This window comes from Saccopteryx bilineata, chromosome 6 (assembly GCF_036850765.1).
Source record: "Saccopteryx bilineata isolate mSacBil1 chromosome 6, mSacBil1_pri_phased_curated, whole genome shotgun sequence".
In the NCBI taxonomy this organism is placed as follows: domain Eukaryota; kingdom Metazoa; phylum Chordata; class Mammalia; order Chiroptera; family Emballonuridae; genus Saccopteryx; species Saccopteryx bilineata.
In genome coordinates this window covers 58,491,653-58,515,093 of record NC_089495.1, presented here as the reverse complement: position 1 = coordinate 58,515,093, position 23,441 = coordinate 58,491,653, and the positions used below count along the sequence as shown (strand labels likewise).

Here is a 23,441-nt window from a genome sequence, read left to right as displayed (position 1 = left end):
TAAATTTTTAATTCCTTTAGCTAAATAGCAAGGCATGTGATTGCTACATCATAAGGTAAGAGTTTGTTTGCTTGTTTTTGCAAGATAGCCAAACTATCTCCAAAGTGGCTATATATTTATACAATGTTGCATTCCCACCAGTAACAAATGTGAGTACTTGTTGCTTCCCATTCTCATCAGTATTTGCTGTTGTCAGTGTTCCGGATTTAGCCCCATTGGTTTCACTTCTTTTCTCTCTGCATGTAATTCATGAATCCTTCTCTTCATGGGCAGTGTCACTATTGTAGTTCAGAATAAAATTTCTTTTCCTGGACTACTGTAGCTGTCTATTAACAATCTAACTGTCCTTAATAGGACTCTCTCTAGTTCAATTTATAAAGAGCTGTGGGATTCATTTGCTAATATCAGCTCTGATATTTTGCTTTATGATCCAACAGCCAGCAGAAGCTTTTGTCTAAAAATAAAACTTCTTAGCTTGGAATCTAAAGCCTTCCAAGGTCTGACTTCAAACATAATTGCTTTTTATAATCACCTTCCACGTCCCCTTCTTTCCAGACAAACCAAAATTTTATTCGCTTTCTGTGTTAGCTTTATATTTTCTTGTACTTTCTCTGTCTTTCATCATCATTCATTCATTCATTGTTCAGATAACATGATACATCCAGACCATCTCCAAACTACTATCTCCTCCTCCTGTGTACCTCTTGTATCTAGCTGCTTCTTCCTTTACCTCTTGCGCCACTGACTTTGGGCCCAGCAATTCTCCAGTGTTTTACTGCCAGAACTTCTTTGGTCTTCCTTTCTGCATATGACTGTCATAAAGATTTTTCTCTTGTGGAAATCTTCAGCTACCACTTTCCTTCTTGGAACCCATGGCTTGTTCGCCAGTTACTGAAGCAAATTTATTAAGCTTGGTATCCGAGTCATATTATGGCTTTTTAAAAAACAGATATAATCGCCACATATAATTATATTAGTTTCAGGAATACAACATAAAGATTCAATATTTGTATGTATTGTAGAATGATCACCACAATAAGTCTAGTTAACAGCTGTCTTCATACATATCAAGGCATTTTAATGCCTTATATCTTGTATACCACTTTCTTTCATTATGTACCTTATGTTCTATGTGAACATGTTAAGTTGTTGTGTACCTCTCTTTGCTTTTCTCCTCTATCTTGTAATTTCTCTCTGCTTTGTCCACCCTGAGACACTCCTAATTCATCCTTTAACCTGCTGTTTAGAAACGGCCTCCTGAAGCTCTTTCCTGAGCAACCCAAACAGAGTTCATCTATTTTCTGAGGGTTACAATGTAACTTACTTCCCTGTATTTTTTTGGTTGTTTTTGTCATGTTGTGTTACAGTTGCTATTTTACATGTTTGACTTGCCTATTAGCATGTATACCAGCCACACCTTTTCCATGTGTATTTGTGTCTCTAGCATCTAACAGAATAGAGATTCAATACATACTTGTACATTTATAACTTGGTTGAATTGAAATAAACATTAACATTCTCAGGTCCAACAACTGTTCCAAGTCTCATCCCAGTGGAGTGGTCATTCCCCCAGCTGTCTTTCCTGATTTCTTTCTTAACCCATCACCCTGAGCTAAAAATGATCCCTCCCTCCTGGAGAGGTCCGTAACACCTTGTCTGTCCCACTATTCTGATACACACCACTTGCATTTTGATGTTTGGATGGAACCCTTTTCTACTTTCCGTCTGAACTGCCAGTGCTTTTAGGAGAAAAATTTAGTGTCTTATCTTTTATCTCTTATAATATCTAATGCATGTTCTTTGCAAATACTGGAAGCAAAATAAATATAGGTTGTATAACTGAATTGGTGCACACGGTTTTAATGCTCATTGTATGGAAAGTAAAAAATTTAGAACTTTAAGGAACTTTGCAATAATCTAATCACAATTCTTTATTTTACCTATAAAGAAATCAAGTACAAAGAAGTTCTGCCACTGTTTTCAAGATCTCAGCATTTAAGGAGGAAAAATTAGGATAAGAACCAAAGTATCTTGACTCCCAGGAAATGCTTTTATATATTTCCAATTATATTACTCTGCCTCTTTAATTAAATAAAGTTTCAATAAGTCTTTTTAATGCTTTACATCGGTACCAGTCTGTGGGCCATTTGGCACCAGTCCACAGAGAAAGAATAAATAACTTACATTATTTCTATTTTATTTATATTTAAGTCTGAACAATGTTTTATTTTTTAAAAATGACCAGATTCCCTCTGTTACATCCATCTAAGACTCACTCTTGATGCTTATCTCAGTCACGTGATACATTTATCCGTCCCACCCTAAAGGCCGGTCCGTGAAAATATTTCTGACATTAAACCAGTTCGTGGCCCAAAAAAGGTTAAGGACTACTGCTTTACATGATGATTTGTCCAATTAATGACTTAAGTTTTCAATTATAATTTTATAAATTATACAAAGATCTTTGCTAGATAACTATTATTAAAAAAACAATGAATTTTTCATTTGGAGAAATGATATTTTGTAAAGAATCATAATAACCCTCATAAAATCAAATCAAATTGAGGAATAAGATACAGAACTGTCACAAAATGAGATCTTCATATTAATGTGTTCATTGTTATTTCTAAGAAATAACCTTATGAAGAAAACTACCCTTAGAACTATTTGAGAAATGGACCACATATTCAATAGCATTTTTTTTTAATTTTAAAAATCATTACAAGTATGTGCTTAGTCATACATATGAATATAAATTATAAATAATATCCACTTTGGTTAAGTAGTCTTATTTATATAAGCAAGTAAGTTTATTGATATAAATTTCCGTATTTTTTTGAGGTTCATGTATTTTTCACATGTATACATACAAATTATGAATTATATTACTGTGAATAGCATCCATTTGTCACAGTTGCCATTTTGCACAGATAGTTTGATTTCTCCTGTGTGAAAACTTGACAAACATTATTTGTCTTAAAGATTAGTATTGAGGGGTAAGTAAGAACCTGTCGTTGTTTTGTACTCTAGCAAACATTACATTCTCAGAAAGGCTGGAGCATAGTTTTTAACTGTCTTTTAATATTTTCTGTTTGGAAGGTAAATAAGATCTGTGGCTATCCAGATAGAGCACCCACACAAAGTACCCGCTGTTCTTTTGATGGAAGTAGAGAGAAGCTTGGAATGAAGATGTCTACAAGAAATGGTGAAGAGACACTTGCCAACAGAAGAAAGTAAGACATTTGTTTTACAACCAGAAAGAGAAAAGAAAGTAAGCCATTCACTTTACAACAGAATGGAATGTATTCAGTTAACTAGAACAAAATATACTATTGAAGAGACAAAAGATAAACATTAATTACCTTTAAAATTCACTAGTTTCTTCTTATTACATTAATTAGAATGATAGCTCCAACTTTTGAAGTCAGTAAGACATTTTGTAAAAGGAACATTTTCTGTAATACAATATGGTGGGCTCTAGGAACATATAATCATTTTGCACTTGAAATGTTGACCTGCAGATCTTTAGGACTTATTCATCTTGTTTTATTGAAAATTTATGCCCATTGATTAGTAACTCCCTATTTCTCCTTCCCTATGGTCAACAATACTGTAATGCAGTGGTTTACAACTACCAGTCCATGGACCAGTGCTGGCCCACCAAAAATATTGTGCTGGTCTGCAAAAGAATTAACCATCTGATGTTGTATGAAGATTATAGACCCAAAGATTATAGACTCTAATAAATTTGTATACTAATAAATTTGTTAATAGGGTATATGTCATGGTAAGTGTTCTTATCATAATACAATAAAATTAAAATATAATTAGCATGACTAAAGATTGGATTTTTAATTTTCTTTAATTAAGTAATGTTGGTCTAAATTTCATGTAGCTAGTGGCTACTCTATAGGACAATGTAAGACCAAAGGAGTACACATGCAAATGGTGTGATGACTGTTACTAGAAGTTAAGACTGTTAAGAAAAAAAAGTTGATATAAAGAAGTTTTCATATCTTTTACCTAGAATGCTGAAAATGGCTATCTGTAGATTCAAAATGATTCAACATTGAGTGGCTTGCTTTTCTAACTTACTCTTCTACCAGTATTCTCATTGTTATTTCACATGTTAAATTAAAACCTTCATTAGTATCCCTTTGCTTAATAATTGACTGTTACTGAAAAATTCATAAAACTGGAGGAAATTATTATTTTATTTATTTTTGTGTTCAGTTGACTAGTGTATGCTCTGGCAAGTACTCGATTCTCAGCGCATGTTTTGAATTGAACTGAAATTCATAGTTTTATATTTGATTATAAATTCAAATTATTATTTCTAATAATACCAGATGGAGAATTCAGCATTTTACATAGCTTTACTCTCTGTAATGTAAAATTTGTTTCTTTCCTTTTGGGACAGCGTTCCTAATTGTCTCCTTCTGTCCTCAGCTGGGCTATATCAGCATGGGATAAAGAGCTGGGCTAAAGCTGGCTATTAGCTAAGTCATAAAACAGTTAGCTTTTTTACATAAAAAGTAGCTGTTCATTTTCTCTCAAAACACACATAGTGATAAGCAATTATTTCCTGAATTTGAGAGTTAGTATGCTTTGGTTAGTGTGGTTTTATAATAAAACCCAGCTAAGGAAGACCTTAAGATTTTAAAGATCATGACCTTTCACCACCAAAATCTCCCAGTTATTGAAAACAAAAACAATATCCAACACTTCACATGGTTTCTTCACTAGGAAAACTAAGCCAATGCAGGTGAAATGTTACAAAATGTCTCAGGAAAAATAAGGACCTCTTATGAGTGGAGAGTTTTACAGGTATCTATTCTGGCCATTGAATAGACTACATTGTCCCAAATCTTGCAAACTCATTGTTTCTCTGCCCTTGACCAGCCAACCATCTTTAGCCATTGCCCACAAATCAGGATTGATCCATCATGAGCAGGCTTAAGTTGCACAAAGTGAACAACTGGAGATACTGCAAATGAGCCCATTTAAGCATTTAATTTTTACAGATTTTTATTGCCACTCCTGAATGGATCTTAATTGCTGTGGTACTATAATTTTGCTAGTATAATTTTGCTTGATGCCTAAAAATTGTGCAGACTTGTCATAAACTGGACATGAATTTTCTTTATACTTTATCAGCTGATGATTCCCTATGAGGTCATAAATTTCCGTTGCAGCAGGTGGGGAAATGTAAAGGGAGTAGTGCTGGATGAGTGTGGTCTTCTTCCATGCATCTTACTTGTGATTTCTTTACCTGCTTAAGTCTGATTTACAATAGATTACTCCTACGTAATGATATATTGCTTCTCCACAAGCCGGATCTTATAGCATGGCAGACCACTTAGCACTTAGTTTATTATGGACGTCTCAGGTGGCAGAGTTATGTGCTAACTCATGATCAAGTGTGTAGTTGCTATCAGTGCCCAGCTGCAAACCAACCAACCAACCAACCATCTAGCCAGCTAGCCAGCCAGCCAGCCAGCCAACCAGCCAACTGACCAACCAATCAACCAACCAAAGGAACTAAACTGTTTTTAGCAAAAGGAGGAATAACTTTGCTCCCAAACCTTGGATGGCTATAGTATGAGTCTCAAATGGGGCTTTCCATGTTTCTGCTGAGCATCTTTATGACTTCAGGCACCACTGATTAGATGATCTGGGCCATCTGGGCTAAATACCAGAGCAGCTTCAAAAACCAAACTACAGAGACTTTTTTTATACAAACTCTCTTTGGGGCTGCTTTATAAATAGGTTAGATGCACACACTCAGTGCAAAGGGACCCCAAACACACTGTGGCTCTTTCTGAGTGCTAGGTCATCTTAAGTGCAAAAATTGGTCTTTTAACTTAGTAGAATATCCCTATAATATCCACACTACTAGACATTTAGAAGCCCTTCTGAACTGTCAAGCACATGAAATGTGCTTTTCCCACCGGAAGCATGGACATGTCTACTAAAGCTTTTAGGATGATGTGATCAATGTTATCGTCATGGTGTCTGTAGGATGCTCAATCAGGGCTTCTGTCTCTCATAGCCTGGGAGAAGTGCCCTGATGTCTAACAGTGAAGGGGTTCTTGTTAAAGAGATCAAAGCATTTGTCAGATTCTTAGCTAGACAGCAGATGACAGGACATGGTTTGAATAACTCTAGCGTACACCATATACAAAGGAGAATGTAATTGGAGTCATCCTTTGGCTCCATTTATGATAATCCAACCATTCCCCAAGTCTGCCTCAGTGTACACAGACCAGGCAAACCAGGAAGATGAATGGCGAGGATCGGCACCAGCACTGCATTTTTCATGTCTTTGAGAATGGCCCTAATCTTAGTAATTCCCCACGGATATGATATTCATCTGTTTTACTATTATCGCCTTTGCTTTGAAAAGTACTTTAAAATCTTCAAGCCCTTTTATATACTCTTGTTTTCCAAATTCTCTTAGATATTGGTGTAATTTACTTTTCAAATATATCTGATAATCTTTTTCTTGCAATTTGCTTGGAGTTTTATTGAGTAAATAGACTGATTCAAACAAAGATATGTTTATAATGCTATAGGTTGCTATTTTTTTTTTAAACTCCATCCTAATGTTTGGTCTGTGGATAGAATTGGAATTTCTACACTGATCATATGCTATAACTTGCTATATTTCTGAACTGTATTCTTTAAAAATTTGGCCATTTTTTATTTTAGTGAGAAGGTCTCACCACAGCCTGGAAATGCCCTTGGTGTAGGCGGTGGTGTTAATGAGTGCCTTGGTTTGAGTGCTCCGTATACCACTCTCTCCTACAAGCTTCTGGATCCACACAGTGTCATCATCTGGTTACTTAAGCAGCGATATATGCAACACATGTTCCAAAAATGGTTATTTGAGATGGAGTTCAAGTTTCAGGGCAGAAATGCTGTCATCTTCATCCTGGACTCATTTATTTCTGGGCAGGAGGCTGAGTTGCTCGTGTCCTGCAGCTGCAGGCCCAGCTGTTCTTGGTCCGGCTGCTCTATGATGTGCTGGAAAGCTCCCATGTGTCCTGATCAGGTCTCCCCTGTGCTGGCTGCCCCAGCAGACTGACTGGATGACTTTCAACTGAATTCAGCTAATGGGGAACATCAACAGGAAGTCCTAGCTGAATAAGGAGTGAGATTGGGCATTATTCTCCCATCTCTCTCCTTACAAGGACCCCTCAAGCCAGCTGCAGCCTCCACAGATGGGCCGAACTCCTCAGAAGGCCCTCTCCACAAAGCCTTCTCTACCTCCAGTTCTGGAAGGCTTCTCTCTCCTTTCAGGGCTCAAGGAATGAGGGGCAGGATGGAACTGCTGCCCCTACTGATACTAACTTTAAATGGGCCTGCTCTGATCTCTATGTACCTTTTAAAACAGTTAACTTATTAAATTCTACCAAATTATCTGAGTTTTAATATATCCGCTACTGGGACCATACCTGTTATTTTTTTAACAGCCACCCAAGATCACAGTATTTTTGTATCTCTGGTCTGCCATCCACAGTATGTGCTTCCTCCTAAGGTAGTTGGTTGTCAGATGGCTGCTATCAGTAAGTAGGAATTCATGTTAACCTGAACTCTGTTATAGTTGGTAAGTTAATAGGATTGGAATTTATATATGGATGATCAGATACTATTCTGATATAACCCTTCTGGCAAAAGTTTGCTGTACTCAGTAAACTCATATATTCTCTATGCACTGGTCTACCTTCTTAGGATGTATCTTAGAGAAACCTTTTCTCATATCCACAAGAGCTATTCTTGAGTATTTGTGGTAACTGAGAGTTAGAGGCAAAATATGGTCTTCATAACAAGGAAAATGGAAAGTATAATGTGAGACTTGAGAACATATGAAAGAGCAAGAAAGAAAAAAACATTTTTATGCATCAAAAATATAATTATAGAAATAAGGTATTAAATAGAATGAGACTGATAGTGCAATATCACTTTAATAAATTAAAACTATTATATAATTATCAGTATATATTTGTTCAGAAAAGGATACAGCAAAGTACTTATATTAAATACATTAGAATTTTCATTTATAAAAGGATAGGAAAAGGGATGAGGAATAAGAAAAAAAATGAGATAATAAAGTGAATTCTTTTTAAAGAATAAATTATGATAATATTTCAGAAATTGAGGATTATACTTAACTCAGTTCTCTATATGTGAGAAAATGTGTTTGTATTTTCATACATATAAATAAATATACATATATGCACAATTATTTTACAGTTTAGATAAAAAATCTTTTTTACAATCATGTTCTCCTAGTTAAAACAAAGTATAGATAAAGTTCTCTGTAAACATTTTTATAGAGCTAATAATATTCAAATTTTTTTTCTGTATTTTTCTGAAGCTGGAAATGGGGAGAGACAGTCAGACAGACTCCCACATACGCTGGACCGGGATCCACCTGGCACGCCCACCAGGGGGCGATGCTCTGCCCCTCCGGGGTGTCGCTCTGCTGCGACCAGAGCCACTCCAGCACCTGGGGCAGAGGCCAAGGAGCCATCCCCAGCGCCCGGGCCATCTTTGCTCCAATGGAGCCTCGGCTGCAGGAGGGGAAGAGAGAGACAGAGAGGAAGGAGAGGGGGAGGGGTGGAGAAGCAGATGGGTGCTTCTCCTGTGTGCCCTGGCCGGGAATCGAACCCGGGACATCTGCATGCCAGGCCAACGCTCTACCACTGAGACAACCGGCCAGGACAATATTCAATTTCTTTAAAGTATTTTTATTCATTTTATAGCTAACCATAGTTTTTTTTTTATTATTCTGTATAGTAGATATAGTTATTATCCAGGTAGAAATAAAAGATAATTTTCAACCTTGTCCAGATAGCTTGGTTGGTTGAAGCATTGTCCCAAAGCACAAAGGTTGCCAGTTCAATCTCCAGTTAGGGCAGATACAGGAACAGAGCTATGTTACTATCTCTTTTTCTCTCTTGAAATTAATAAATAAACATTTAAAAAATGTTTTAAAATGGTATAAAAAAGATAAAATATAATTTTCAGAGAAGAATTGTTTTGTTGGAATTAGCTACTACAACTTATTTTAATTTAATTATTAAACATTATTATAAAAAGAAGTAGAAAAGAAAAAATGATTTTTAATTGCTCTATCTAAATTATTAACAAAACCACAATGCTTTGTGCTGTTCATAAAATTTGAAATTTGAAAAATTAACATTTCATGAGTTACTTTTTATTAATTAGGATTATATTTGTGACAGTTTTTCTTTATTTACTTAGAGCACTTTCCATGAGAATACTTACAGAAGAAAGTACTCTCTATAAATTTAAACCATTTTAAAACTATACTGTTCACAAAAATTAGGGGATCAGGGAATGTGCAGATACTCCAGTACTTTTAGCCTTTTGTATAGTGCATTTTCACCAATGAAATAAAAGTTGGTTTTGCATCTCATTTGCATAACCAAACAACTTTCTTTGACTTGCTCTTTGCTTTTCTGATGTTTTTGTTTAATAAAAAAATCAAATGCTTCTTTTTTTAATTGCTTCATATTCATTTTGAAATATCCCCTAATATTTGTGAACAGTATATTTTAAAAACCTATGGAACAAAAGAATTTTACAGTTTCTATAGCTTAATATAATTATTAGCTAAAAAATAGAAATTGTAAATGAATCAGTGGAAAACCACTCTAAGTAAAGGTAAGCACTATTCTATAATTGATAAAAATGTAAATGCATTTGACATATAAAATGTCTTAGTTTTGGATGATGTCAGAGTAATGGTATCAGAGATACTCCTGGACTCTTCCCTTGAAATTTCAACAAATTGGACAACTATAATGCAGTGAAAGAACCCTAGCTATAACTGCAGGCAAGCCTGAAAGATCCACACACTAAATGGACTAAAGATGGGATGGGTTAAAGAATGGGGCAGAAGATAAAATGCATTTGTGGTGGACTCTGGGGAGGAGAAAAACTCAGAGTGATTGAGTCTCCTGCCAGGATGAGTGGTGAGACAGAGGGGTAGAGGGGAAGATGAACCAAAGCAGCCAAAGCTTGGGGTTATGGCCAGTGTTTCCACAGTATGCCTGCAGCCCTATGTCTCGGTAGAGACAGATAAAACTAAAGTGCGGCCCCCAGCTTCCAAGATCCTGCCTCCCTCACCCTATGGTACAAAGAGTGGCAGAGACAAACTTCACAGCTAGCTCTCCAGAACCACTCTCTCCACATCTCCCCTGAGGTGCTCCATGTCTGGTTCCTAGGGATTTTGACATGTGGGGAGGAGCACCCAAAAGTCTAAGATCATCATTGCCACAGCCAGAAGGCCTAGGTGTAAAACTGAAGCCAGAAAAGCAAAGTAGTAAAGCCCTCACAACATACCCCACCCACCAACACAACTGTGGCTCCACCTATATCATTGCGACAGTGACATCTCAGTACAGGGGGACAGCCCAGTCATTTCACAGAGCTAAAACTTGTAATTCAGCAACACTACTGAAGAAATCTCTCAAAACTAAAATTTATTTTTTCTTTTTTTCTTCATATTTTTTTTCTCATTTTTCTTTTCAATTTTATTTTATTTTTTATATTTTTTATTCTTATCTTTTTATAGATTTTTTTTTAATTTTCGGAGTTTGTTTTGGTCTTTTTTTCTGTTCCTTCTTTATTACTTTTAATTTTATCCTTTTTATTGTACTTTTATAATTTTTCATTGTTTTAGTGGGGGTTTTTTTGTTAATGTTCTTGACAATACCACTCTCAAATGCCATCAAAGAAGAAGAAATTGAATACCATGGCTACACAAGACAGAGACATACTTCAGAAAAAAAAATTTAAATCTCCAGAAAAAAAAATCTCAATCACATAGAAAACCTGGAATTAAATAATAGAGAATTCAAAGTTGAAGTTCTGAAAATACTCAACATGAGAGAAAATACCAGTAGTCAACTTAATGAGCTCAGAAAACAAAACAAACACCTCGGTAAGGAGATTGAAACTTTAAAACAGAGATGAAGAACTCAATAAATCAATTGAAAACTGGGATAGCAAATTTAGCTAATAGAACAAGCTAGAGAGAGAAAAGATTCAGTGACATTGAAGATAGTTAACTAGAGATATTACAGAGAGAAAGAAGAGAAGAGAGACTCGTGCATTAAAAAAACTGAGAGAGCTCTACAAGAATTGTCTGACTCCTTCAGAAAGAGCAATATAAGAGTAATGTGCAGAGGTAGATTAAGGTCGGTTGAGGCCCCGGGCACAGAAGAAAATATTGGATCCCTTACATTAGAAAAAAATGTAAAGTTGTGGTTTTGTGGGGCCCTTCAGAAGTCAGGTCCCAGGGTGCGCACCTGGTGTGCCTGTCATTAAATGTGCCTCCGATAATAGGTATATCAGAAGAGGCAGAGAGGGAGAAGATAGTGGAGAGCCTGTTCAAACAAATAAATGATGAGAGTTTACCAAACCTATGGAAAGAGTTAGAGCCTTGAATCCAGGAAGCAAACAGAATGCCATTACCTCAACTCGACAGACCTACTTCAAGGCGCATTATAATAAAATTGTCAAAAATGAACAACAAAGAAAGAATCCTCAAGGCATCTAGGAGAAAGAAGAACATAACATATAAAGGAATGCTCATTAGGTTATCATCAAACTTCTCAGCAGAAACTCTACAAGCCAGAAGAGAGTGAACACAAACATTCAAAGGACTGAAAAAGAGGAATTACCAACCAAGAATACTAGATTCATCAAAGTTATTCTTCAAATATGAAGGAGAAATAAAAACTTTTGCAAACATACCAAAACTGAGAGAATTTGTCACCAGAAAACTCCCACTGTAGGAAATACTCAAGGTGGGTATTCAACCAGATAAAAAGAAGAAAACAAAGCAAAACTACAAGTGAAAGCTCCAACAAGGTCACAATAAAAGCAAAGATAATCTGTGACAACAATAACATAAAAAGGGAGAGGATAAAGATTTCCAGCAGTAGATGAGGATGGAGTGCAGGAGCACTCATAAGACAAAGGAATCATGTATACATGAACATTTTTCTCTTAATAACCTCATGTTAACCACCCATGAAAAAGCCACTACTGAAATACACAGCTTAAAAAAAGAAGAAACAGAAGTATGAAATACTTCCAAACAAAAACAACTGACAGAAATATAAAAGAGGAGACCCAAAGGAGACACAGAGCCACAGAGCTACCAGAAAACAAAACATAACATTGCTATAGGAAATCCTCAAGTGTCAATAATTACCCTAAATGTAAATAGAACTCACCAATAAAGAGACACAGAGTAGCAGATTGGATCAAAAAGCACTATCCAGACATATGCTGCCTTCAAGAGACACATCTAAGCTGCAAGGACAAAGTAGACTGAAATGTGAAAGGTTGGAAAATGATTCTCTCAAAAAAATAATATCCAAAGAAAGCAGGTGTAGCCATACTCATATCTGAGAACACAGACTTCAAGACAACAAAGGTAACCAGAGACAAATATGGACATATCATAATGATAAAGGGGACATAGTATCAAGAAGACATAACACATCTTTATATACTGTGTGTCTGTAAAGTCATGGTGCACTTTTGACCGGTCACAGGAAAGCAACAAAAGACAACAGAAATGTGAAATCTGCACCAAATAAAAGGAAAACCCTCCCAGTTTCTGTAAGATGATGACATAACACCGTGTATACAGCGGAGCAGCCCACGGCCATGCCAGTCAAGATGTGGATGGTACAGAGGAAAGTTCAGTGTGTTCTGTGGCTTGCTAAATTCGAATCTGTGACCAAAATGCAACGTGAATATCGGCACGTTTATAACGAAGCGCCACCACATAGGAATAATATTACTCGGTTGGATAAGCAGTTGAAGGAAACCGGCAGTTTGGTGGAAAAAGCCCGTTCTGGTAGGCCATCAGTCAGTGATGAGTCTGTATAGGCTATACAGGATAGATACCTAAGGAGCCCTAAAAAATCTGTGCGTGAGCCCACATCAAACTGCACTGAATAGGTATGAAACTGGAAGAGTTTTCCTTTTATTTGGTGTAGATTTCACATTTCTATCATCTTTTGTTTCTTTCCTGTGACTGGTCAAAAGTGCACCATGACTTTACGGACACACTGTATATACACCAACCAAAGAGCACTAAAATAAGTAAAACATCTACCAACTGATCTACAAATAGAAGCAGACAAAAACATAATATACTTGGAGATTTCAACATACCTTTGATGGCTTTAGATAGATTATCCGAAAAGAAAATCAAATATCAGCCTTAAATGACACACTGGAGCAAATGGACATAATAGGTATTTACAGGACATTTTACCCTAGAACATCATGTATACATTCTTTTCCAATGTGCGTGGAACATTCCCAAGGATCGACCATGTGTTGGGCCACAAAGCCAACACCGACAAATTCAGGAAGATTAAAGTTATAGCAAGCATATTTCTGACCATAAGGGTTTGAAATTAGAATTCAACTATAAAAAGGAAGTAAAGAAACCCACAAAAATGTGGAAATTAAACAACATACTTCTAAAAAATGACTAGCTCAAAGAAGAAATAAAAGCAGAGATAAAAAGATATATACAAACAAATGAAAATGACAACATGACATATCAAAATATCTGGGATGCAAAACAGACAAAATAGAAACAAACTAAAAAACAATATTAAAAGCATACCAAAATATATTAGAAAAAAACAATCCCTGGCTGGTTGGCTCAGTGGTAGAGTGTCAGCCAGGCATGTGGTTGTTCTGGGTTTGATTATCAGTCAGAGCACACAAGATAAGTAACCATCTGCTTCTTCATCCCTCCCCATTTTTCTTCTCTCTCTCTATCTTTGTCTTTTTCTTCTGCAGCCATGGCTTGATTGGAGCAAGTTGGCCCTGGGCACTAAAGCTGGCTCACTGGCCTTGCCTCAGGTGCTAAGATAGCTTTGTTGTCGAGCAATGGAGTAATGGTCCCAGATGGTTTGAGCAATGCACGGTGGTGGCTTGCCAGATGGATCCCAGTTGGGAAGCATACGGAGTCTGTCTCTCTGCCTGCCCGCTTCTCACTTAAGAAAAAGAAAAACAAAACAATTGCAACAAAAAGAATAAAAAACCTAGCAATAAACTTAACAAGGAATGTGAACTACCTATGGAGTTCAAATGGAGAAGCGCCCATTTGCTTCTCCACTTCCCCCCACTCCTTTCTCTCTATCTCTCTCTTCCCCTCCTGCAGCTAAGGCTCCATTGGAGCAAAGTTGTCCTGGGTCCTGAGGATGGCTCCAGGGCCTCCATCCAGGTGCTAGAATGACTCTGGTTGCAAGAGAACAATGCCCCAGATGGGCAGAGCTTCTCTCCCTGGTGGACATGCCAGGTGGATTGCAGTAGGTGCATGCGGTAGTCTGTCTCTCTGCCTCCCCGCTTCTCACTTCAAAAAAATACAAATATAAGGTCTACCAGAAAGTTCTGTTCGTTTCTATCACAAGTTTCAACACGTAAGCACATGTTTATTTGGCACATGTGTGCCTCTGTATTTTTATCACTTAATGTATACATACTGACATAGCAAATTAACTAAAACAAAGTTGATTCGCGTTAATCTTATGTGTGAAGCAATAGTGTACCCATGGTTACTGATAAAGTTCATTTATGCCATTGTAATTTTTATGAATTTCAACAAGGAAGAAATGCTACAGAAGCATGTAGAAATTTATTGAAAGTGTTTGGTGAAGGAATAATACCAACTATTACTTGTATTTGTCCTTACAAAATTTTTTGAAGGGCAAAAAATTCAAAAATGAAGAAGATATCAAACAAGCACTGTTCAATTTTTTGCATCAAAAGAAAAAACATTTTTCAAAAATGGGATATATAAATTGCCCTCACGCTGGCAAGAAATCATTAATAATGCAATTATATTATTTAATAAAGTTTATTGATGGTAAGAAAAATTTTTATTTTGTTTTATTCCAAAAATGGACAGAACTTTCCGGTAGACCATACATACACACACACACACACACACACACACACACACACACACACACACATTCAGACCAATGAAACAGATCTGAAAGCCCAGAAATAAAACCACATATACATGGACAAATCATCTTCAACAAAGGAGCCAAAAACACATAGTGGAAAAAAAGAAGCCTCTTCAATAAATGATGCTGGGAAAATTGGAAAACCACAAGCAAAAGAATGAAACTGAACTACAGTTTGTCCTCCTGCATGAAAATTAATTCAAAATAAAACAAAGATCTAAATATAAGACCTGAAACTATAAATTATATAGAAGAAAACATAGGTACTAAGCTCATGTACCTTGGTTAAAGAGAAAATTTATGAATTTGACCTCAAAGGCAAGAGAAGTAAATGCAAAAATAAATAAATGGGACTATATCTAACTAAAAATCTTCTGCACAGCTAAAGAAACTGACAACAAAACTAATAGATAGCCAATTAAATGGGAGATGATATTTGCAAGTGACAGGTCCAACAAGGGGTTAATTTCCAAAACATAGAGAGAGCTCACAAGCTCAGCAACAAACAAGCAAACAAGCCAATTAAAAATGGGAGAGGACCCAAACAGACACTGCTCCCAAGGGGACATACAAATGGCCAACAGATATAAGAAAATATGCTCACTTTTACTAGCTATTCAAAAAATGCAAATCAAAACTACAATGAGACACCACCTCACACCTGTTAGATTGGCTATTATCAACAAGATAGGTAATAACAAGTGGTGGAGAGGCTGTGGAGAAAAAGGAACCCTCATTCACTGCTGGTGGGAATCCAAATTAGTTTAACCATTATGGAAGAAAGTATGGTGGTTTCTCAAAAAATAAGAATATAATTATCATATGACCCAGCAATCCCTTTACTGGGTATCTACCCCCAAAACTCGAAAACACTGGTACATAAAGACACATGCACCCCCATGTTCATTTTGGTATCTATTCATAGTGGCCAAGACATGGAAACAATCAAAGTGTCCCGTCATAGAGGATTGGATAAAGAAGATGTGGTACATATGTACAATGGAATACTACTCAGCCATAAGAAATGATGATGTGATGTTTATGACAACATGGATGGACTTTGAGAATATTATACTGAGTGGAACAAGTAAATCAGAAAAAGCTAAGACTGTATGATTTCAATGATTTCACATGTACTTGGGATATAAAACTGAGACTCATGGATATAAATAAAAGTCAAGTGGTTACTAGGAGAAGGGAATGGAGGGGAGGGGGCAGTGGAAGGAGTGGGGGGAAGGATGTAAAGAGGGACAAACATAAGGCTGATGGAAAACGATTTGACTTTGAGTGGTGGGTATACAACATAATCAACATTTCAAAAGCTATAGAAATGTTTATTTGAAACCTATATACTCTTATTGAATAATGTCACCCTATTAAATGAATTTTCTAAATAAAATAAAAAGTCTTATTGTTAAAAAAATTTTATTGAATTTTTTTAGTGACATTGCTAATAAAATTATATAGGTTTCAAGTGCATAACTCTATAATACATGATCTGTACACAGTATCATGTGTTCACCACCCCAAGTCAAGTCTCTTTCCATCACCATTTATCCCCCTCTACCCTCTTCTAGATTCCCCCATCCCCCTTTTCTTTTCTATAGCTTTTTTTTATTATTCTAAGAATTCTCTCAAGGTTATGTTAATATAATTATTGTCAACATATAAATAATTTGATGTACTACATTTTTTTCTTGATAATATTTATTATATGATCATTAATCAGTTTTTTTTTGTTTTTGTTTTTTTACAGAGATAGAGAGTGAGTCAGAGAGGTATAGATAAGGACAGACAGACAGGAACGGAGAGAGATGAGAAGCATCAATCATCAGTTTTTCATTGCAACACCTAAGTTGTTCATTGATTGCTTCCTCATATGTGCCTTGACAGTGGGGCTACAGCAGACCAAATTAGCCCTTGCTCAAGCCAGCGACCTTGGGTCCAAGCTGGTGAGCTTTGCTCAAACCAGATAAGCCCGCACTCAAGCTGGCGACCTCAGGGTCTCGAACCTGGGTCCTCCGCATCCCAGTCCTACGCTTTATCCACTGTGCCACCGCCTGGTCAAGTGGTTTTTTTTTTTTTTTTAATTGGAATGTTTTAGTTCATTTTACAGTGATATGCAGTATCTTGAAATAATTAAGTTGAATGACACCATCTTCTTGTTTCTCCTTACCCCATTTTTTATTGTTTATCCTTTCTTGTTGTATTTTGAGTTTAACAGGTATTATCATTTTATCATCAGAGCTTTTTGAATTTGTGTTTATTTTTAGTGATTATCATAGAGATCATAATATGCATTTTTATATTTGTGATCTACTTTAAATTAGAACTTTTACCACTTTATTGAGCAACATAAGAATCATAAAAGAGTTTCACTCCATTACTCTCTTTCTATCTTTTGTGCTATTTTGTCAACAAATATCTTACTTTAACCAACATTTTAACAACTCTGAAGACATTATTATTGCTGTTTCAAATGTTCCATATTTACCTATAATTCCAATACATATTTTATTTTTTCTGGTGTTCTTCTTTTTCTTTTTCAGTTCCATGTATCCATCTTGAATCATTTTGTTTTAGTTTTAGTATAACTTTCATTACTTCTCTCAACTTTTTCTGTGTGGACATATCTTCAGTTCTGGAGAATAATTTTACTAGGTCTAGAATTCTTAATGTTGCCAGCACCTTTATTAAAAGTATAAATGTCAAGCCATAGTTAAGTTCATGACATGATACTTTGTAAGTAGTGGGGGAGGTTTAGTGGAAACCTTTAACATGAGAGGTAACTAAGGTAGTAGATGCTGCTGGTGCCCTGCTCACTCCCTTTACCTGGCCATGTTATCCGCCTCCTAACTGCTTTGTCCTGGTTGCTAATCACTCACAGCCGATCTTTTGTCTGGGAAAACTGACCTAGACAATTAGGAGCCTTCTGTATGTGTTACCTGCTGCTACCTAACAAATCATTCCATAACCCTGTTGGCTAAAAGTGGCAATAGCATTTATTAACGCATTTTCTGGGTATCAGGAATTTGGGAGCTGCTTAACTGTAGGATTTGACTCAGGGTCCCCAGGGAGATGGCTGTCAAGTTGTCATTCAAGGCTACAGGCCTCTGAAGGCCTCACTGGAACTGAATTTTCATTTCCCAGGACAGCCCACTCACATGGCTATTGGCAGAAGGTCCTGGTCTCTTTTCACAGTGATCTCTTCATAGGCTTGTGTTGCCTCACAGCATTGTGTCTTGTCTCCCTCAGGGCAGGCAATCCAAGAGAGAGCAAGGATGAAGCTACAGTGTCTTTTATAATCTAGTTTCGTATATTTTGGATATTAGGCCCTTATCTGAGCAGGTGTTTAAAAATATCATTTCCCATTTAGTTGGCTGTCTATCTTGTTATCAGTTTCTCTTGCTGAGCAAAAACTTCTTAGTCTGATGTAGTCCCATTCATTAATTTTTGCTTTCACTTCTCTTGCCTGTGGAGTCAAATTCATAAAATGCTCTTTAAAGCCCAGGTCCATGAGTTTAGTACCTGTGTCTTCTTCTATGTACTTTATTGTTTCAGGTTTATGTTTAGATCTTTGATCCATTTTGAGTTAATTTTAGTACAGGGGGACAAACTGTACTCCAGTTTCATTCTTTTGCATGTGACTTTCCAGTTTTCCCAGCACCATTTGTTGAAGAGGCTTTCTTTTCTCCATTGTGTGTTGTTGGAACAACAAACAAACAAATAATCCAATAAAAAAAAGGGAAGAGGATATGAACAGACACTTCTCCCAGGAGGAAATACAAATGGCCAACAGATATATGAAAAGATACTCATCTTCTTTAGTTATTAGAGAAATGCAAATCAAAACTGCAATGAGATACCACCTGACACCTGTTAGATTAGCTATTATTAACAAGACGGGTAATAGCAAATGTTGGAGAGGTTGTGGAGAAAAAGGAACCCTCATCCACTGTTGGTGGGAATGTAAAGTAGTACAACCATTATGGAAGAAAGTATGATGGTTCCTCAAAAAACTGAAAATAGAACTACCTTATGACCCAGCAATCCCTCTACTGGGTATATACCCCAAAAACTCAGAAACATTGATTCGTAAAGACACATGCAGCCCCATGTTCATTGCAGCATTGTTCACAGTGGCCAGGACATGAAAACAACCAAAAAGCCCATCAATAGATGACTGGATAAAGAAGATGTGGCACATATACACTATGGAATACTACTCAGCCATAAGAAATGATGACTTCGGAACATTTACAGCAAAATGGTGGGATCTTGATAACATGATACGAAGCGAAATAAGTAAATCAGAAAAAAACAGGAACTGTATTATTCCATACGTAGGTGGGACATAATAGTGAAACTAAGAGACATTGATAAGAGTGTGGTGGTTACGGAGGAGGGGGGAGAGGAAGAGGGAAGGGGGGAGGGGGAGGGGCACAAAGAGAACTAGATAGAAGGTGACAGAGGACAATCTGACTTTGGGTGATGGGTATGAAACATAATTGAACGACAAGATAACCTGGACTTGTTATCTTTGAATATATGTATCTTGATTTACTGATGTCACCCCATTAAAAAAAATAAATAAATAAAATAAAAAATAATAATAATCTAGCTTCAGCAGTTTCCAGTATCATTTCTGCAGTATCCTGTACATTACACAAGTCAGTTCTTTTCATTGTGGAGGGTGACTACAGGAGGTCATGAAAGGGCAGATTGTTGGGGAGTCATCCTAGATAGTGGCTAGGCACCATCTCATCCACCTGGGGGAGGGAGGGAGTCAGATTCTCCCCTGCCTCTGCCCCTTGAAAGCATCTCACAGATGAGGGGACCAAATCTGTAATGATTTCATGCTTCAGCACTGCCTGTGGAGTCTGGCTGAATCTGAGACCACATCCCTGCTTAATGTATTCCTGCCCCTCTACCTGGCTTCCCTCATTGCCTTTCCCTGAAGAGCCATCCCTTCGCGAATTGACTGCATCCAAATTCCTGTTCAAGCACTGCAGAACCTAGAGATCTTTAAAAAGGTACTTACAATAAATGCAATATAATTGTAAACTTAGGCAGAACTATAGTATCTTAACCTCAATATAGATAGTTTTCTATAAAGACTCATTTCTTTAAAAATCCCCTCAATTTGGTTGTGTAGTCTTCTTTTCCTCCTCCTATATTCATTTCATAGAGGACCCTTCTGTTTAATACATTGCATTTTTCTTGCTCTATTTTTAACATTTGAAGAAGGAAATTTTTCTTAATAAAATCTATCTATGGTACTAAGAGTTGCGCTAAGCTTGCTCCTGGAGTAGTCTTTCCGCTTGACAAGAGGGGAGCTAAACCACAGTGTTGAATTCTCTTGGTTGTATTTTGGAGATGTGATTGCACTTAGTATTCTACCCTATTTTTTTAAAAAAAATTATGTAGTATACACATAATTAACTAATTGAAAACATTGAGTTTGTACATGCCAGTGAGAAAGAACTCCAAATTGAGAAAGGCAAGGAAGAGCACTCACTTCTTTACAAATTCTGCAAAGCAGCACTCTTTAGCCTCTTCTGGGCAGAAACCAAATCAGCCCAGTTGTAAAGGACATTGCAGTCCTGCAGCTGTCTCAGCCAGCCCGGGCAGAGCGATTTCCCTGTGGCGGTTGCTCTTTCTGCTTGATTTCTTGAGGTTAGCTGGTAAGAATAAGCTATTAGTAAGCTTAAATCGGTGATAATTAGCTGTACATTATTATTTCAAAGTGGTGTGGCTGTGCCAATTAAGTGAGTAATTAGGAAAACCCCAGGACAATAATAAATTAAGACAGAGAGTCTCAACACCAGTGCCCCATCTGTTCTCCAGCAAGCATCCCAATTAGCCAAGCCTCTCATTTAAGAATGCAATTAAGGGGATTGACTGCATGCATAGGTGTATATTGGGCTAGTACTGTCTTAGGTGCTTAGTTAAAGTAAGATAGTTTGAATATCAGAGAAGGTTTTGGTGTGAAGGTGGGAAAAGGAAAATTTTTAGAGATATTGGATTTGTAATGTTTAAAACAAGTTGTAATTTAAAATGGCTTATGAGCTATTTTCTGGCAGTTTTCTCTCTAGAATTTAATTGAAAGACTGTATCATCAGGCAGTTTTATTTTAGTCTAATGTCTTGATTTGAATACTTTAAGCATATAGAACTTTGAGGACATAGAACATTAACACTTTTATTTGTTGGGAGTGGGAAACTAAAGAGGACACTTGAAATTGTGTAGTTTAAGGAAAAGAATGAGTCAGGACATGATTTAGTTCAAGATGTGACTGTTTTTACTCTAAATATTACAAAAAAACCACAGTGAGGTGGTTAAAGTTACTTAGTGACACGTAGAAAAAAATTAAACATATACTGAATGAAGAACACATTATTATTTAGGATTATTGCTAAGCTAGGTGAAATGGGTTCATATTAATAGGATTAGTTAGCTAAAAATGCATGAATTTATAGCTACATAGTTAAATCTCATTTAGTACAATACTGAAGCATGTGTTTGGGCATATGTTTGTTTATATAGAGAAATCAGTATTGATATACCGGGCTTAATGATGAACTGTGTATACATATACTCAATGAATGAAAACATCCATAGGTCACAAAAAAGTGATCTCTTTGAGAAAAATTTAATATTATTGATAAAACTGGAGAAAGCAATTTCTAATCTATTTTCTAAAAGGAAGTTAATGATTCTTTGAGGTGCCATTATTATTTATTACCTGTAAGTTTAATTTACTAAACTAAAGGTCATGTTTCCTTGGACGAAAACATTTCTGTCTAATTTAAAACAGGGCTGTAGTGAGTGGTGGTGGAGGCACCCAGGGCAAGGCAGGCCAGGGCCAGGCTTTGTGTAGGGGTGAGAGGGCAGGCCAGTGCAGGACTGCGGAAATGGAGGCTACAAGGCAGGCCAGCGTCAAGACTTCCATGAATAATGAAGAGCAGGACCCCAGGGGGTCAAACACCAGGCATACAGGAAGAAAGAATACCAGAAGGCAGAGCAAACATATGGCAAAAGTTTAGAGGTGCTTAATCTTTGTGGGTCACGTATCCCACTGAGAATTTGTTAAGAACTTCCAAGGATAAGCAAGTTCCTAAACAAATGCATGCAAAATTTTGTGCCTTGAAAAGTAATTTGTATCATTTCAAAACTAATATTAAAAATCAAGTCTTTGTAAACTGAGTTTGCTCTTACTTTCTAGGTATTTATAGAAAAAGTAATGTCCATTTCATGAAAAAATATGAAACAAAATTCAAACAATGGAGTATTAAAGTCATATTACATACTACTTGTGCTGAAAGAAGTGATGGCTTCAATTATTTGATATGAACTAAAAGTTGTGAGGAGCCACTGAACCACTTCACCCGCAGGTGTTGTAAAGTACCAAAAGCTACAGAATTAATATTAATATTTTGGGAGGTTTGAGAAACATTTTGTTGATTTGGGTTAAGGTGTGGAGAGAAATTGTGAGAATAGTCTCTGTACTGTGTGATTGGCATAGTCAGGATGGCCCTTGGCATTGTATTGTAAATGCAAAGGGGAGGGAAACATGGATCCCCAGACATTCCACCACGCCTGTGGGGAAAGGGGTGAATGGCTAGCCAGGTACAGGGAGAGAAAAACCAAAATAAACATTTTCTCATAGCAATGAGCCATTTGAGGGCATTTGTCCCCACCGAAACTACCTCTCCTATGTAAATGAGTGTGGTTAACACATGTGACTCTGGACAGAGAGATAGCAGATAAACACTAGATAATATAGGAATGTCTCTTAATATGTAAAGAGACATCTTTCTACCATTGTGTTGGCTTGTAAACTTTGTTTTCCCCAAAATGATGTATGGCTTGCAAATTGAACGTGGTCCTGTCATGTTAAAGGACATATGACTATAACCAATAGTGGTAAGGGGCTCCTAATTGCAATTTTTGCTTCTGTATTTCCCACTTACAAAACTATAAAAACTAAGTAGAACAAAGAGCCAGCGCGAGTTTTCCTTCAGAATTCTGTCGGAGTAGCCACCGCTTGGCCAAGTTAGACAATAAAGCTTTGATGTGTAATCGACGGACCTTGTTCGTGTCTTCCATGTTTTGGGTCCCTCTGGATTAGGCTTAACAGTTGAAATTTGTTTGGTCCTAGATGTGACTCTATGTACATGTGTGATATTTAATCAATACCCATGTTTTCTTTTAATGGTAACAGTTACTGAAAATTCTAGAAAAAAAAGTATGTGGCTGGCTATCACTGGCTGTAAGTAGAACTCTCAGAGCTAGTTTGCTTAAATGAGGATAGGCTTATTTCAGGCAGCATAACATTTATTCTAAACCCTTCACATTACAATAATGGTCTATAATGTTTTGGGCATAAAATTATTT

At 36.6% G+C, this 23,441-nt stretch overlaps 1 protein-coding gene across 1 annotated transcript in view; it reads left to right on the top strand.

Annotated features, from left to right (window-relative positions):
* Positions 1 to 23,441, top strand: part of GPC5 (glypican 5) — a 1,883,811-nt gene that overhangs the window by 453,015 nt on the left and 1,407,355 nt on the right. Inside the window, exon 4 of the mRNA XM_066235594.1 lies at positions 3,100 to 3,233. Coding sequence (XP_066091691.1) covers positions 3,100 to 3,233 — 134 coding nt within the window. The remainder of the gene's footprint in view (positions 1 to 3,099; positions 3,234 to 23,441) is intronic.